This window comes from Coturnix japonica, chromosome 14 (assembly GCF_001577835.2).
Source record: "Coturnix japonica isolate 7356 chromosome 14, Coturnix japonica 2.1, whole genome shotgun sequence".
In the NCBI taxonomy this organism is placed as follows: Eukaryota; Metazoa; Chordata; class Aves; order Galliformes; family Phasianidae; genus Coturnix; species Coturnix japonica.
The window spans coordinates 9,260,996-9,276,909 of record NC_029529.1 but is presented as its reverse complement, the minus strand read 5'-3'; the positions used below and the strand labels follow the sequence as shown (position 1 = coordinate 9,276,909).

General features: G+C 41.3%; 1 protein-coding gene across 1 annotated transcript; it reads left to right on the top strand.

Annotated features, from left to right (window-relative positions):
* Positions 1 to 38: 38 nt before the first annotated feature.
* C14H16orf72 (chromosome 14 C16orf72 homolog) lies at positions 39 to 14,545 on the top strand. The gene is made up of 4 exons (XM_015877135.2): positions 39 to 482; positions 1,179 to 1,259; positions 4,668 to 4,943; positions 11,116 to 14,545. The coding sequence occupies exons 1-4, from the start codon at positions 263 to 265 to the stop codon at positions 11,358 to 11,360; spliced, it is 822 nt and encodes a 273-aa protein (XP_015732621.1). The 5' UTR covers positions 39 to 262; the 3' UTR covers positions 11,361 to 14,545.
* The last annotated feature ends 1,369 nt before the right edge of the window (positions 14,546 to 15,914 follow it).

Here is a 15,914-nt window from a genome sequence, read left to right as displayed (position 1 = left end):
GCCGGGGTCTGGGCGTCCAATGGCGCTGCGGGGTGGAGTTGGGCGGCTGCGCGTTCCCGGGCGGCTCCGCCGGGCTTTTATTGCGCTCGGGGCGGCGCCGTCGCTCAGTGTGTTTGGAGCTGGGGCACGAGCCGGCTGGGCCCGGCAGCATGGGGGTAAGGTAGGGCTGGGCCGGAGGAGGAGGAAGAAAAAGGGATCGGTGCGGCTGTTCGGCGGGGCCGGACCTTCGAGGAGGCGGAAGGGTCGCGGAACCGGTCGGAGGATGGAGGACAAGAAGGAGGAAGGGGAGGCAGAAATCCAGGAACACGGGCCCGAGCACTGGTTCAGCAAGTGGGAGCGGCAGTGTCTCGCCGAGGCCGAGCAGGAGGAGGCGCTGGCGCCGGAGCTGCAGGACGAGGCGGCGGCGCAGCCCGAACACAAACAGCAGAAACTGTGGCATCTCTTCCAGAACTCGGCCACCGCCGTGGCCCAGCTGTACAAGGGTGAGCGGCTGGAATGGGGGGGGGGACGGTTAGGATGGGGGTGGGCGGTGGGGCTTGACTCGGGGGCTGCGGTGCGGGGTGGGAGCGGGGCCGCGGCCCCACAAAGGGGATGTGGCGGTGAGACGGCCCGGAGGCAGGGGGAGGAGCGGCCCTTCCGGCCCGGGGGCTCCGCGCCCGTCCATGGAGGCGGACGGGAAAACAAAATGGCGTGAGGGCGGCTGCGGCCAAGGAACGTCGCCCTTCGCGGCCGCCGGCGGAGCGCTCGGCCCGGGATGGTGGCGCGGGGCCCTTCTGGGTGCTCCGGCGGAACAGCCGCCTTGGGGGGGGACAGGGCGGCGGGGTGAACCCCGCGGAGGTGAAGCTTGAAGCTCGGGCTCCGGGGGCGGGCGGGGCGGGGAGAGACGGGCGGCTCTGCCGGCGGCGGCTGCCGCCCAGCCCGGGGAAGAAGCGCCGACAAAATGGCGAAGTGCGGAGCCGGCCCCATTGTGCGACGGGGGCTGCGGGCGGGGGGCAGCGCTCGGCGCTTCCATGTGCGGCCGCGGGAGAAGCAGCCGGGCCCGGCCCCACAACCGGCCGCCCTTCCCGGTCCCGCTGCCGAGCCGCCCTCGGAAGGTGGAACAAAATGGCGAAACCTAACATGGCCGTTCGGAGTTAGAGACTCCAAAATAAACAGCGTGTGTCCTTCCCTCCCTGCAGACCGGGTGTGCCAGCAGCCGGGGCTCTCCCTTTGGGTCCCTTTCCAGAACGCGGCCACTGCGGTCACCAACCTCTACAAAGGTAAGGGGCTGCTGCCCGTGGCCCTCCCGCTGAGCCGGGCCCACTCGGCCTCCTGCCCCCGGCTTACTCATAAGCAGGGCCTGTTAATGTCTCTTATTCACCGTGATAAAATCTAACCCGAGACTGCTTCCTGAATCTTGAGAGTTTTCCCTGTGCCATTTTAGCTGACAGCAGTTGAATCTTTTCTGTTGCCTCATGTCAGTGACTAACAAGTTAAAAGCTGTTTTGGTTTGAGACCCTCGACAGGGGGTGTTCTTAGTGTGTCTCTTATGATTCAGGGGAAGAGTTCAAGAGCTTCTGAGGGACTTAAAGTGTCCTATGTAGCTTTTATTCTGTGGTGTGTTAAATGTGTGATGTCAGTATAATGTGTGTGCTTTTTACTGAAGTGTAAGTTGGGTTTAGTGCTTGCAAAAAAAAATTGCACATAAATGTTATTTTTAAAGAGCAAAACTTTGTTCTTGTGGCAGTGAGGCTTTTGAGTAAGCCTTGCAAAAGTCTCCCACTTTATTTTAAGCACCTGAGTGTTGTTCCCTCTCATTAGGGTGATGGTAAGAGAATGGTCTTAGCCAAAGCTTTGGTGAGTGCCCCTTGTACTTATGGCTGTGCTGTTTGACTTGATCTGTCAAGATCTGTTACTGAACTCTGCTGTTCTTTTGATTGGTACAAGAATTCTTTGCTTCAGAAGGATTGTCCATTGGTTTTGTATGAGCAGTGGATGAATTTGGCAAGTGAGAATCCTGTTATTAGTGCCTTCCCTTACTAGGAAGAAAGATGCACTCTTGAGTTTCAAATTGTTGTTTTTCTTATAGTTCTGAGAGTGTTTTCCTTGTTCTGTACAGCATGGCTTGTAGTACACCTTGCAGGTTTTTGTCTTTAATTTCCTGGCTTTTGGGATTTGCTTGAATTTAGCATGTTTTTGGCTTATCAGGTTTTTGAGGGGTGTGGAGGACGCAAAAAGGAACTGTAGATAAATAATTTTCACTAGCAGAGATCTATCTTGCAAGAGGTGTGTATGAATACTCTGTATGTGCTGTTAGTTGTGTAAAGGGGCAACCCATTATGTTATGGGGTAGATGCTCTTCCTGAGGGAGAGGGCTGCTCAAACATGGACTGGCTCCATAGTGTCTTGAGGATGGTGCTAGAGGAGCATTGGGCAGTAAATTGTCTAGAATTATTAGTTAGTTGCAAATGATGATGTCCTTTCCAGTGTCCTTGCTACAGAGTCAAAGGCTGCTTAATTTTTTGCTTAAATGATTTGTGTTAAAGGTAATCAAGTTAAATGAGTCCTATGTTTTTCTGCTATAATACGCTTAAGGGAAGAATATGTAGTTTCTCAGTGCTTAGGGAAACTAGAATTCAAGTATGAAGCATTTTCAGGCAGGTATCGTGTAATACTTCAGTAAGGAGCATCTGAAACCTCTCTTAAACAGACTGAAGTGCTTGGTTACTCAAAACTACAGTCTTTTTACCAGTCCTCACTTGATTCCCAAGTGAATCCCCTTAGAAGGTGGAAGAACATGCCTAGGGTCATCTAGACCATTGCAAGTAAAGAGTCCATTAATGTGAGTTTGCCTTGAGTATTAAACAAAATTTCTCTTTAAAAACCTCCTCTGGCTTCCTCACACATTCAGTACTAGTTATGTCAAAGGAATTTTGACAAAACATTGAAGTGCTGGGTGCTGTGAGCCAAATGTTGCCAACTTCCCCTTGCCCCATCTGGTTTCTGCTTTGGTAACTTCAATATATCGAAGCCTTTAATGGGAGCAATGTAGGAAGCAGCATGTAGGGCCAATTTCATGTATATTAGCATTTTCTTCAAAATAAAGTTCATTATTATACCACAATTAGAAGATCTGGGTTGTGGATTTCTACTTAAATAACTGAATATTTGGTTTGTAAGGTAGGATTTTAGTCTGATTTTTTTCTGAGCCCATAATTTACCTTATTTATTGAATAATGTTTGTAATTGTGAAATGGAGGTAACTGTACTGTGTGTACATCTTGTCAGTCTTTGTAAACAAAACAGTTGTAGGTTTTAATGCCTGATCTTTCCTAGGGTAATGATGCTTGAAATTTGCCTAGAGTATGTTGACAGTGGTTGTCCTCATAACTGACCTTAGTTAGCCCTTTGTCAAGTGTTCTTGGATCCAAGGAGCACAGGCCTGTTGATGTAGAGCTGGGTTCTTCATCTCTCAGGACTTTCTCAAGGTATTTCAGGAAGGGATTAAAGGGCTGTGATCAGCCTCCAGACTAGATCTGAGGTGTTTGGGTAGTTGTTGCCCTACTGCATTGAAGCAAAGATAGTATGGAGTTAAAATGGCTGGAGGAATCTGTTGAGTTGCCATTGCTTTGACAAGAGTTAGCTGTTGTAGATCTTTCAGTCTTTTGATTGCAAAGCAGCTTAGGCAAGTATTCTAAAGAGTGCATGAAGGTAATGTTATTGTACTGAATATACTTTGCGTGGTTTCCAATGAAGTGATCTGATATTTCCTTGCTTGGTAAGTTGTGCTGCATTTGAAATATAGCTACTTGGTAGTTTTCTAGCACTCCTTTATGGGCCATCCAGTGGTGCCTTAAAATAATGTCCAAGATTAATAAGTGGTTATTCTTGTTCTTCTGTGTAAGAAATAGATTAGATGGTATATCACTGTTTACCTGTAAACCAATATCTGAGACAGCTGTTCATAAATCTCAATACTGTTTTGAGGAAATGGCTTTTATGTTGGACTTCATTAGTAAGGGAAGAATTCCAAAGCAGTTTCTTTTACCTTTAAGTTTAAAAACAAATCTGGAAGTCAAATGAATTGAGTTGTAGTGGGTGCTATTTTAGCATTGAATGTAGTGAGAGCTAACATGGCAGTGGTTTTCATGATAAACAAGATGAACATACTTGAGTAAAGAATATCTCTAAAATGGGAGATATTCTTCTGAAAATTGCCCATCTGTTAGCATCAAGAAAATCAGTTGATTCTTTTCTGTGCAATTTCCCAACTCTGCTGATATGTTTTAGGAGTGCGCAGAAAGTTTGTTAAGCAGATGCATGCCTGCTGATTGAAGTCTCAGACTGACCAACCCAAAGGATGGTTTCTAATGTTAATACAGTGTGGTTTCATTGTGCTCTAGTGTTAACCTCGGGTATAGCAAATAAATGCTATTGCTGAGGAGTCTAACATTCTGACTTGTAAAGATGGAGAGGGGGAGGAAGGGGAACTAATTAACTTGTTTTAATTAATATTTCTTAGTTTTAATAACTCATTTTCACTGCTAGCAAACTTGCTACTGTATTACAGTAACCTGTAGAAGACATGCTTATTTCTCTTGACTGAAAGTCATGTCAATGGTGTATCATACTGTATGTTTTGTTCCATCTGCATTATTTACTAAGAATACTTTTCTGTCTTCTTGCAGAAAGTGTGGATGCCCATCAGCGAAGCTTTGATGTAGGAATTCAGATTGGCTATCAGCGTCGGAATAAGGATGTGTTAGCTTGGGTTAAAAAACGCAGAAGAACTATTCGTAGAGAAGACTTGATCAGCTTCCTATGTGGAAAAGTTCCTCCTCCAAGAAATTCTAGAGCTCCTCCAAGACTGACTGTAGTATCCCCTAACCGAGCTACTTCAACAGAAACTAGCTCATCTGTAGAGACTGATTTGCAACCCTTCCGTGAAGCCATAGCTCTGCATGGTAACAGTAATTTTTCAATACTACTTGGTTAAAACTGGGTGGGAGTTTATAAAGCATGTCTTATGCTTTGGAGTTTGGTCACTTATATCTGTATGTGATGTACTTGATGTTCCAGTTGAATGTGTCTACCTAATTCCCTAAGAGCTTTCTGTATGTGGAAGACTTGGTAGCTACTAAAAGTTGCATGGTCAAGTATTATGAATGAGGTGTATTGTGAAAAGAGTTCACAGCTGCAGAATATTTGTATCAATGCTTAAGTAAATAGAATTCTTGGGAAATGATATTAGTATGCTTGCAACTAGTGAAATGTAAAGTTTTGACTAGTAGAAACAGATTTATCTGGGGTACAGGAAGAAGGAATTATCAACGTATCTTTGGGGATCCTCTTAGTGCCCTTGTTTTTTGGTGCAAGGATAATAAAGAGGTATTCTGCTCCAGCAAGTGCCATGGAGAGGGATGTTGTAGGTTCCCCTCACTTCAGGAGTCCTGCTCAGCTCTCATTCCTGGTTCACTTCTTAAAAATATACTCCAAGTTGATTCATAATGAACTTCCTTGCTGTTGTCAGCAGTGGTGGTATAGCTTTTAAAAAGTTATGAATGATCAGCAGCTAATTCTGCTTTGAACTTCAGTCCAGCAAGTGATAAAATGGTCCTGAGGTGCAAATAATCAGTTCACCTTTAGATTTTATTATGCCTTATAACATTTCCAAAGGGTAGCAGATACTTTGAGCTCATAATGGACTGATTGTGAAATCATAAAGATAAAACTGTCTAGGAATATCTGTGGAAAAAAATTAAGTTTATCATATTACTTCTGATGGGGAGTAGGATTTAGGTAGTTAAGTACATTCCTTAAAATGTGGTCTTTGCTATGGCAGTTTTTCAAAGTAAGCCCTACATTGTTACCAGAATTAGGCTATTGCTTAGACAGTGTTATTGGCTGCTCTGTTGCCATTCAATGAACCATGCTTACACCTGACCATGGTTTTTTGGCAGTTTTCCTTGTCGTATTGGAAGGTGATTAGAGAACTCTGTGTACCAGTATTGTTTATTCAGTAGGTTAAGCGGATTGCATGAGGAGGACAGCTGCAAAAGCTAACTCTCATGTAATACAGAATGATAAGCAGACTTTAGTATCAGAAGGGAAGTTTTGTTGGTTTTTTTATAGTTAAACCCTGTGCAGTTTGCTTTAAGTAAAAGCTTATCAAGTCACTTAAACATGGAGCACTTTTGAGGAGAGTTATTGTTGGATTTGTTGTTGTATCCTTGTTTTTCAACCTCTGTTTAATATAGTGGTGGTTCATGGAAGTCATTTTGCAGTGTGTGAAGTGGAACTTCTGTGTATAAAGTTTGGAATGTGAAAGGAATAAGGTTCATGAGCAGGGTAGGAGGTTTGCTCTGATAGTACTGTGGGAGGGGCTAGAAATGTGCTCTTCCCCTTAATCAGCTGGTGGACAGGGTTATGTGTCAGTCACCTTCTGGATTAGTTTCTTGTGATATCAGTTTCAGTCTGATATGACACATGCTTTTTGTATTCCTCCTTCAGTCACTAGACTTGTGTAGGGCCCCATGACTGTTTTTAGGCTAGTACCTACAATTTGTTGCCTTCCATCTCCTTCTTGCCCTTTAACACTGAGGAAGTGATGATAAAATCTCCCAGTGTTTGTTCCTGTTTATTGTTGGTCACTTTAGGACTGCTTTTTTTTTTTTAAACCTGCAAATGACTTTTGTACATTAATTTAGGGCTGTGTATCTGCATCCTTGGCAGGCTGCTGAAGTGGTGTGCTAGTTCTAGATGTTGTGAGCAAATGTAGTGAGTAGCAGCTTCAGCAAGTGTTCAGGAATAAGGCTGTAAGTGGAATTTTTGACTGGGGTGTAAAAGCAGCATTTTGTGCTAGAAGGCTTTCTATGGAAGAGGATTCCTCTATTAGTGACATGGACGGGCTGGGTCAGAGTTAGGGGCAATACTGAAACTTGCTGCTTAATGTGCTGTGGTTAGCAATCAGGTATAAGTTTAAAGTACAGAATAAAGCTTTGAAGCTCCTTAATGTGGCTTATTGCTGCTGCTCAGAAAGGGATAGTGGCATGACTGAAGGCCAAGATCCTTCAGTTTGCTGATCTTACTACTTAGAGAGGAAGTATTGTACTTTAATCTCAATATTTGGTTTTAAATCTGAAAACGTAGAGAAGCAGCTGTATAGTGATGTATTTAATTAATACTTCCTGGCAAGTTGTGTGCAGCTCTAGGTGTATTCCTTAAAATAAAACTCTAGAGTATCTGTAATTGAATCTTGAAAACCATTTGCTGCATCCGCATATCTTCCTAAAACTGCAATTTTAAATTTCTCTTGCATTTTGATCCTTGTCTGGCATGTATTATAACTCAGCAAGGTGATTAAACTGCTTTCTTGATGGAAGCTAGGCATTTTGAACCCCAAATTTAGTTTTGTGGTATTATTCATGTAGGGGTAAACTTTACTCTCCTGTTTTAAAAGCAGAATGATCAAGAAGAGCTGTATGAACTTGGTGGGGGGATCTACAGTGAGCTTCCTTTTGTTTCTGTTACAGCACTTCTACTATGTGCATCTGTTACTGAACTCCTTCAGTGTAACTTCTGGGTACCAAAGAATGAATCTTATAAACTGGAAAGTAAAACTGTTTGCCCTTGATGGCAGCTTTGCATTATTGGTGTGCTGGAGGGCACTCTTTGAAATATAATCTCACTTGAAACTAACTGTTAGAAGCTTTACTCAGCACTTAAAATTTGGGAAGTAGTTAAAGTATGCTGTCGTACCCTGAAGCTCAAGTGGATTTTTCTTAGAGATACAAGTGATGTGCATTCCTGGAAGTGAGAAAGATAAAATACTACTATTGTTCGACTCCTCCAACATGAGTTTGCAATTCTCATCCAACCCCAGAAAGAAAAGCAGTCAGTGTAGACATAGATGCATCTTCCTCAATGTGCATCTGTGAGAGAAGAGTTTTCAAACAAAGGTTACATCAAATTGATCTGGTACATGTCAACTTCTAGACATTATGACTGTCAGATCACTTTCTGCCTTACTAATAGGTAGGATGCTGTCTGCCTCCAAGGCTGCATGAAGGTGCTGGTTGTCCTGCAGACTAAATGATACTTTGATCTTCCAGTGTGGGGTTGAGACTCTGTCAGATGTAAATGCAATGTGGGACCTATACTCTAAAAACTACTTTTTCAGAACTGTGGGAGAAAATGCCTCATATTAGAAGGGAGCAACAACTCAGGAAGGCAATACTGAGAAGCCTTGTACTTCAGTACACTTACTTAAAGTGATGCATTGGTAGACAAGAGCTCAGTGTAGAAACACAAGAGTTTTTGCTTGGTAGATTGAGTGTTGACATGGCTTTGATTCAGTCTCTTTGAGCTCAACTCTTACTCTGCCATATGGAAGTATGTGGCTTGACTCATAGAGATTTTAAATCTCCATGAGGTTTTGTCTTGTCTTACCATCTGTTTTATATTACAAATCAGTATTAAAAAGTGGAGAAGTAAACAACTGACAGAGACCATGGGAGAGCAGAGCTTAGATGAGTTGGATAGGATTAAATTTGACATGAAGATTGTGTGTATACATATCATGGGGTTATTGTATTGCTGGAACTTGTGTAGCAGTAATTTGACAGAATGTGGTAGTGAGAAGGATTTTGGTGAAGTTAACTGATTCTTGCTTTGGTCATACTTTAAGTGTGAATGAAGATTCCTTTTAATCCTTGCTGGTCAAAACATCTGGAAACAGTTGTTCATGCTATGACTATACTAAAGTCATTGTGGACATGGCTACAGTGCAGAAGAAACAGGTTGTGCTCTCAGAATACACTAAGAACTTAAAATATTTCTCAATAAATGGGTTTTCTGAGATTTTCCTCTTGCATGATGACAGAAATGAACTGTGGATCGTTCATCCTGGAATAAGCTCTGTCAACAAAAACCAGATCTCTTTGATTACATTGCTGATTGCCTTCAGTGACATTGCTTATGTGAAATGACAATTCAGTGTTTCAGTATGTTTTGGTTTTTCTCTTCTGTGTTAGTTTGCCTAGTCTTAAATTGATGTAAATGTCTCATTTGACATTAGATTGATGTATAGTGCTATGTAATATGGCAACTGCTAGTAACTAATACGAAACTGTCACTCCATGGTGAGGCTGTTTGCATACTAATGATGACCTACAGATATTTAACTGATCTAGTATGAAATGGGAAAATTAAACTGTAACTAGAAGTACTTGTTATGTTACAGTATCATTGTATTCTCATCTTTGTAGCAGCTGATTTGAAGGTACCTCACTGCCTTTGACACCAAGCTTGATTTAAGTTTATAAGCTTCAGAGTAGTCTCCGAGAGAGATGCTGGTTCTGAGTCTAAGTTTGTAGTGATTTGGTATTAGCTAAATACTGAGAAGTGAATGTCTGCCTGTGGCATTGCTTGCAATGCTCAGTCTGTTAGAATGCTGCAGTGAGTAGATACAAGTCAGAATTAAGAAGTGTATCTACGGCTTTAAACAATGTATGGTATTTGGAAGTCTTTTCTTAAGAACAGTTAAGAATGTAGTTCTTGAGTGATGACTGAAAAATGGTTTCTCACCTCACAGATCAGTTTTGGCTTTAGAATAGTTTCTGTAAAAAATAGAGGTCTCTTGATCAGGAGCTGTACAGAACAGTCAGTGACTGATAGAGTGATGTGAACTGTCAGTTGTGGAAGTAACAGTTCTGAACCTGTGTGTTTACAGCAATTCTGTTAGGAATTAGTGCTGTGGAGAACCATTGGCAAATACGTTTGGGTTTGAAAGCATCAGGAACATCTACCCTCTGTGCACTGTTTTGTTTTTCCAATTGAGTTGTGCAGGATGGAATGTTCTTCCTAATGCTGTGTCAGTTGAAATTAAACTTTCTGCTGTCTTTGAATTGTGCAGTCATTTCTTACCTGCTTAACTATCGCACGTCTTTTTGTTTGGGCATTTGTGTCATTGGTTGGGTGCTTTGCTTTATTTTGCAGTTACATAGGAGTCTCATTTTAATGGCTTCAAATTTAAGCTCAGCCTGAATTCTGAGAGTACCAGAACTAACTTTTGGCTTTGGCCTGTTTTTTCATTGAAGGGGCTTCTGTTTTTTAAATACTTTGTCATTTTGGATGAAAGAATTTTAATGTTGTTAAAACCCTGTGGGATTCTCATCAGGCTTTAAACCATGCTTCTAAGTTGTTGGAACATTCACTGTGATTATGAGTAGAAGCTCTAAGGGAGCACAAGCTATTAGCTTTTAGTGCACATTGCATAAAATACTCCACATAAAGTAGATCTTATAGTCCAGTGTTATTTTCACAATGATGTAGAGTGAATCTGGCTAACCTGTCCTGTCACGACTTGTGTATCAACCTGCCATTGCTGCAGATGGCTTTAGAATCTGGTAATTAGTGAGAAGTTTTCACTTCTGTTCAGGTTATTATTGAAGTGTTACAAAGCGTGGTGATAGCAGGCAGCCTGTGACGCTGTTTCGGAGCAGATCTGCCAGTAGTTAATTTTGGTCAATTGACATGTGGTCTTGCTTTCCTGCTTTAAGTGCTCTGAATACTAATGTGTTGGCTAATAATGGCAGCCCTGCAATTGTTTTTACTTAAATTATTTAAATCAGTTGCTTTACAAACCTGACTGTGTTGTTCTGTCATCCTGTAGTTTCCTTTAGAACTTCAGGGGATTAGGAAGCAAGGCTAAGTCAACTTCATAATTAACTCCAGCAGTAGGGAAAGTTTCTTTTGGTGTCAGAAATGGCTTAGGTTGAAGCTGTCACATGGAGTAGACTACCCTTCCTTTGAGTATTTTCACACTGACTAGCATGTCATCTCCTTACAGAGCTGGTGCTTACTGTTCTGTGCTGCTACAGTCTGGTGTATAAACTCAGTTTAAATTCTGTAAGAAGGAGCTTTTCTAGCTTCTCTATTCTCTTGTACCAAAAGCTAAGAAGGCATGGCAGAAAGATGGGAGGGTGAGTCCTGGCCTTCAAGTAAGTGTGTGGGGCACAAATAATAGGACGATGTGCTTGTAATGTATCAGTAAGTCAGATAAATGTTGTCCCTGTATACATAGGAAGTTACTTTCTTGGCCGCATGTCCTAAATGTTCTTTCTTTTCTTCCCTTAGGTCTTAGTGGTGCAATGGCTAGTATAAGTGTCCGCTCGAGTACCCCAGGCTCTCCTACTCACGTGAGCAGTGGTTCCAATGCTAGTCGAAGGAGAAACGGACTTCATGATGTTGATTTGAACACTTTCATATCAGAAGAAATGGCACTCCACTTGGACAATGGTGGAACTAGAAAGCGTACCTCAGCCCAGTGTGGCGATGTCATTACAGACTCACCAACTCATAAACGCAACAGAATGATCTAAACTGCATAAATTTCAAACCCACCATGCTGCTTGAAAGCCACTTGATCCTCAGAGTACTATTGAAAAGGAAACATGAGGCCATCTTCCCATATTCACTGTTTAAGACAGATTCAATATTTGCCATAAAAAAAAAGATTTTAGGTATTACATTAGACGCCTCTTGTATCTGCGGCTTTCTTAAACTATATTCTTAGCAGAGGACATCAGATATTGTGTAGTAGTTAGCAAGATCATCATAGGCGAACATGTATCTGTTCCAAGGCTAAAAGTGACCTTACTTGTATTCTTAAAGGGAAAGGAAATTTCAGACGTTTATTTGGTTATAGAATGCTTTTTTTGTCCTTTATTTCCTGCTGTGTTGAGTATTTGCTTAAACAGTATTGCCAGTTTGACTGAAATTGTCTACAACATGACTTGGCATCTTTGTCAAAACTGCAGGCTTCCATTTTTGCAGCACTGTACCATGCACCTAGTTTCTCTATAGTAACAGTGTGCAAGTTATAAATATTGGACTGTACCCTTTTTAGTTTTAAAAGCAGTTGATAATTCTGGTGATTGTGTGATAATGTAAAGAGGTGCTATGATGGTCATGCAATTAATACTTAATATTGAATCAATACAAGGATCTTTATTGGGTTCACTTTGTGTGTTTAGTGCTCTGAAGTAGCAATATAAAACTTCCCCAGTTAACTTCATAGACTTTAAATCTTCAGTTTGAGGAAATATATGTACTTATTGGTATTATCCTTGTGGTAACCATACACAGTGCAGACTGCACCAGTGCTGACCTAAATTTAGAGGAAGATGTCCTGTAATTGGAAAGTAGGCTTTTCTGTTCAGTATTAGTGAAGGGTAGGCTTTGTGTACACCCATATCCCATTTGACATTTCTTGTGAAGTAATTGCCCATTGCTGGGGAGGGGTGGGAGGAGAGGGAGTGAGGGGGAGTAGTTGAAGAAAGGGTATGGTCTAACAAGGAAGACTTCTGGTCACAAGTGGGAACTTGGACTAACTTTAGATTCTCTGTGATGCCATCTCCTTCATGGGGGGTGACATGCAGGTGCTGTCGAGTGCTAAGAAAATAATTTAAAACTGGAAGTTGATTTTTTAAAAAAAGAATTTCTGGATAAACATGCTGTAAGGATGAATTAAAAAAAAGGATAAATGGCTTTCTTTTTGTGTTGAGCTTACGTTCATAGGATCAAACTCTGCCATAAAGTAAGTGTTGTCAAAAACTGAAATAGGCATCAAGATTGATGGGCTGCAAATCAGTTTCTGAATGGGGATGGATACATCAGTCTCAAAGAACTTCTGTTTTTACATGTAGATAGGAGTCTTTTTTTTTTTTTTTTCCTGGTGGAGATGGCTTTTAGGGCTCTGAATCTCTGCCTAAGAAATGAATCTTACAGGAGGAGGAAGAAAACAAGGAGCTCCAGGCTTGCAAGCTGGGAAAGGGTGTTTAGTGAGGTGGTATATATGGTGAACTGGAAGCATAGACTCCTCTTGGATGAAATGCAGCCGTTTGGGATCCACAGTGCTTAATTCAGGTGTCCTACTTAATAGTTATGGCACCTTGAGCTCCATAACATACAGCTCTTCAAGACTTCTGCTTACATGCTTTTAGAGTCTGATCTTTGTATTCCTTGTTACTTGAGGCAGACTTGACTGTAGTCTTGCTCCTTTTTGCCCTGATGTTCTTTCATTGGTGGTTGGTAGATGAGGCAAGACAGTAACGAAATATTTAAAAACTCTCAGAATTCAAGACTCTTAAGAGTGTAACTTCCTTGCTCTGTGGTGCTTCCATCCTATTTCTTGACACTGAAGAGCTCTTAAGGATGTCAACATTTGCACAGCACTGTAGCTAGAGGTTCTGTAGATTATGGGGCAAGTGCAAGAACTGTGCAAAGCAAGATGGTAAGACCTGTTCTAAACTCCCTACCTGTGCTACGTAGCTTAACTTGCACATCACCTGAAGGACTTGGAATACGTTAGTTTCAGTTACTGCTATTAACTATGATTCATAAGACTTATTTTATGTAAAATATTAAAGCTGCATAAAGCTAGTATTCATTTGACTGCATTTGCAACTGAAACTTTTAAGTATCTAAGCATTAGTATTTATTTGGCTGTTGATAGAGGAGTTTCTCTGTCCTAAATGGAGATTCACAAAATGAAAAGTCACAGGTTGGAATCCTGACCAGAAAAGACAAATGTGGAAAGCATTCATCTGTTTTGTTTATTCATTAACTGTCTTGTACAGCTGAGATGTTTATGCTCTGCAACTTCTAACACTTCATGTGTAGTAAGGGTAACAACATGCTGATACCAGAGTTCTGCATGCAGGGGTTGAACCATTAACGCTGTTTCTGATCTAGCCCAAATACACAGAGCCTATTGCAAACGGTCTCCCCTTCCTTGCAGTTATATCCCGTTAATGCTCTGAAGCATTACTTCAGTCTACTACCACTGAAAACTGCATTTATTTGGCTTTCTTTGATTTGTGCCATTCTTTTTTTCTTTGAGAAGAAAACAGTCTTAAACTAATTGCAGGGATATTTTTTTTTTGCCCGTACCTTAAATACTTGGCAACTTGTTTTTCTGTTCAGCCCTGATTGTTTTTTGCTCTGTTAACCATGCTGGAATAATCCAAAATGCACATATTCACCTGGTAAGTGGGAGAGCAGGTTGTCTCAAGAAAACAGAAGTTAAAGCTCAGTACCTTTTGCTTTGAAGATTATTTCTTGTGTCAGTGTAGAAGTGTAATTCTGGAGAGCAGAATTCTGCTGGTATCAAAACTTGCTCCTGGAGCCTGAAGTAAGTTGATGTTAAAGAAACACTGAAGACTGTTTAGTTTGATTTTTAAGGAAGTGCTTATTTTTGCTTTCTCTTATGAATCATATAGTTGACCAGTCTTTTCTCCATGTACATCCAATCTAACATGAATGTGCGGCAAGTTACATACAGTACATCCTGCACTGAAGCTACTGAGCTTGGCTTGCTTATTAATGAAATACGTTTTAAATGTTAAATTTAAAGTTATATTACAATAAAGTAATGCAAAAATGATTTTGGCTGAAACTGAAGTCCTGCAGTTAAACTTATTCTCAAATGTGGTTTACCCAACTGGAGTAATAGAAACTCTAAGTCATAATAAACCTAATAAAAAAGAATAAAGAAAAATGTTAAGGCTGCTTTGTAATTCTTTTAAATGAATAATACAGTCCATCAGTAAGCCCCCAACAGAAGATAAGTGTGAGCTACAGGCTTATATGATTCTGCAGAATAGAATTTGATGGTGGCTGTTCAAATCTAGCTGTATTTAGGCTTTCCTCTGTCTTGTGCATCACAAGCTGCTGTGCTATGGGCTGCTGGAGGTCTCGGGGTGTACTGCATGCATTTGTGCAAGATGTTGTATGGAATTCAACACCGCTGAGATCTAGGAAAAGCATCTTAAAATATGCAGCATACCCTGTTTCTGGGTAGAAATGGTATTGACTTCAGTTCTATGGTGGTGGTTTATCTCTCTAGCCACCTGGCTTCTTCCACTGGCTTCAGTGCACCATCTGGGGTATCCACCAAGCAATGTGCCTTTCTTGTTACTTTAAATGAGGACAGGTTCTAGAACAAGGTGCTAACACCTGTTCACTGTTTCAGTGCTGGTTTCTGAAGTTTTAACAGTGTGCATAAGCTCATTGCTATAGAGGTTCTACAGTGAATCGCTGGAGGTTAAAATGGATGGTTAATTGATTGCATCCAGGACTGCTTTTTAATCATGTTTCATAATAGTTCATCTTATGTTAAGGTTGAGATATGTATTTGTGTAATTGTGTTGTATCACCACCTTACCTGTCAGCAGCTCATGATCTTCCTTTAGCTCTGAAGCTTCTAAGCCATGAGGATTCCTCCTCCTGTATCTTGCACATCTGTTGTCCTTTCACAAAGCATTGCAACAGAAGATCCAGAATATTTAAACTAGGTACTTTATTTACCTGTGTGTGTACAATTAAGATGCTACTGTTAACTTCAAGTTTTGTCCATGTTTTGCAGCTATCTTGCCATAGCTATTCTGAATAAAGATGCCAGAAAGTTAAAATCAGACTCCCCCAACCTACATAGACATAAACCTGCCTGATGCAATGCATTGGGCCAGCCTTGTGGTAGTGGCATCAATGGAGACTCCGAGATGGTACAAACATCAGGAGTCTTGAGGAATCTAAGAAATGTGATGGGAAGGAGGAGGTAAAGGGTCTTGGGCAGGTAAAATGAAGTTGCCCACTTGCTTTTATAAACCTCAACTGCAATAACTCCTTGGCTTGGATCAATATTGGCTGTAATGACCAGCTAATGATTTGGACAACTTGAAAAACTGATTTTTATAACAACTTACATGCTGAACAACTTAATGCTAAACAAAATAAATTACATTTCTCAGTGCAGGCATGCTGCACTGTTAAGGAGAAGAACATTTTAAGCCAAAGATTGGGAAGTTATTTGGGTTCAGTGGGGAAGTCTTTTAAAGCACTGCAGAGAGATTTCACAGTGATGATGCTGATGC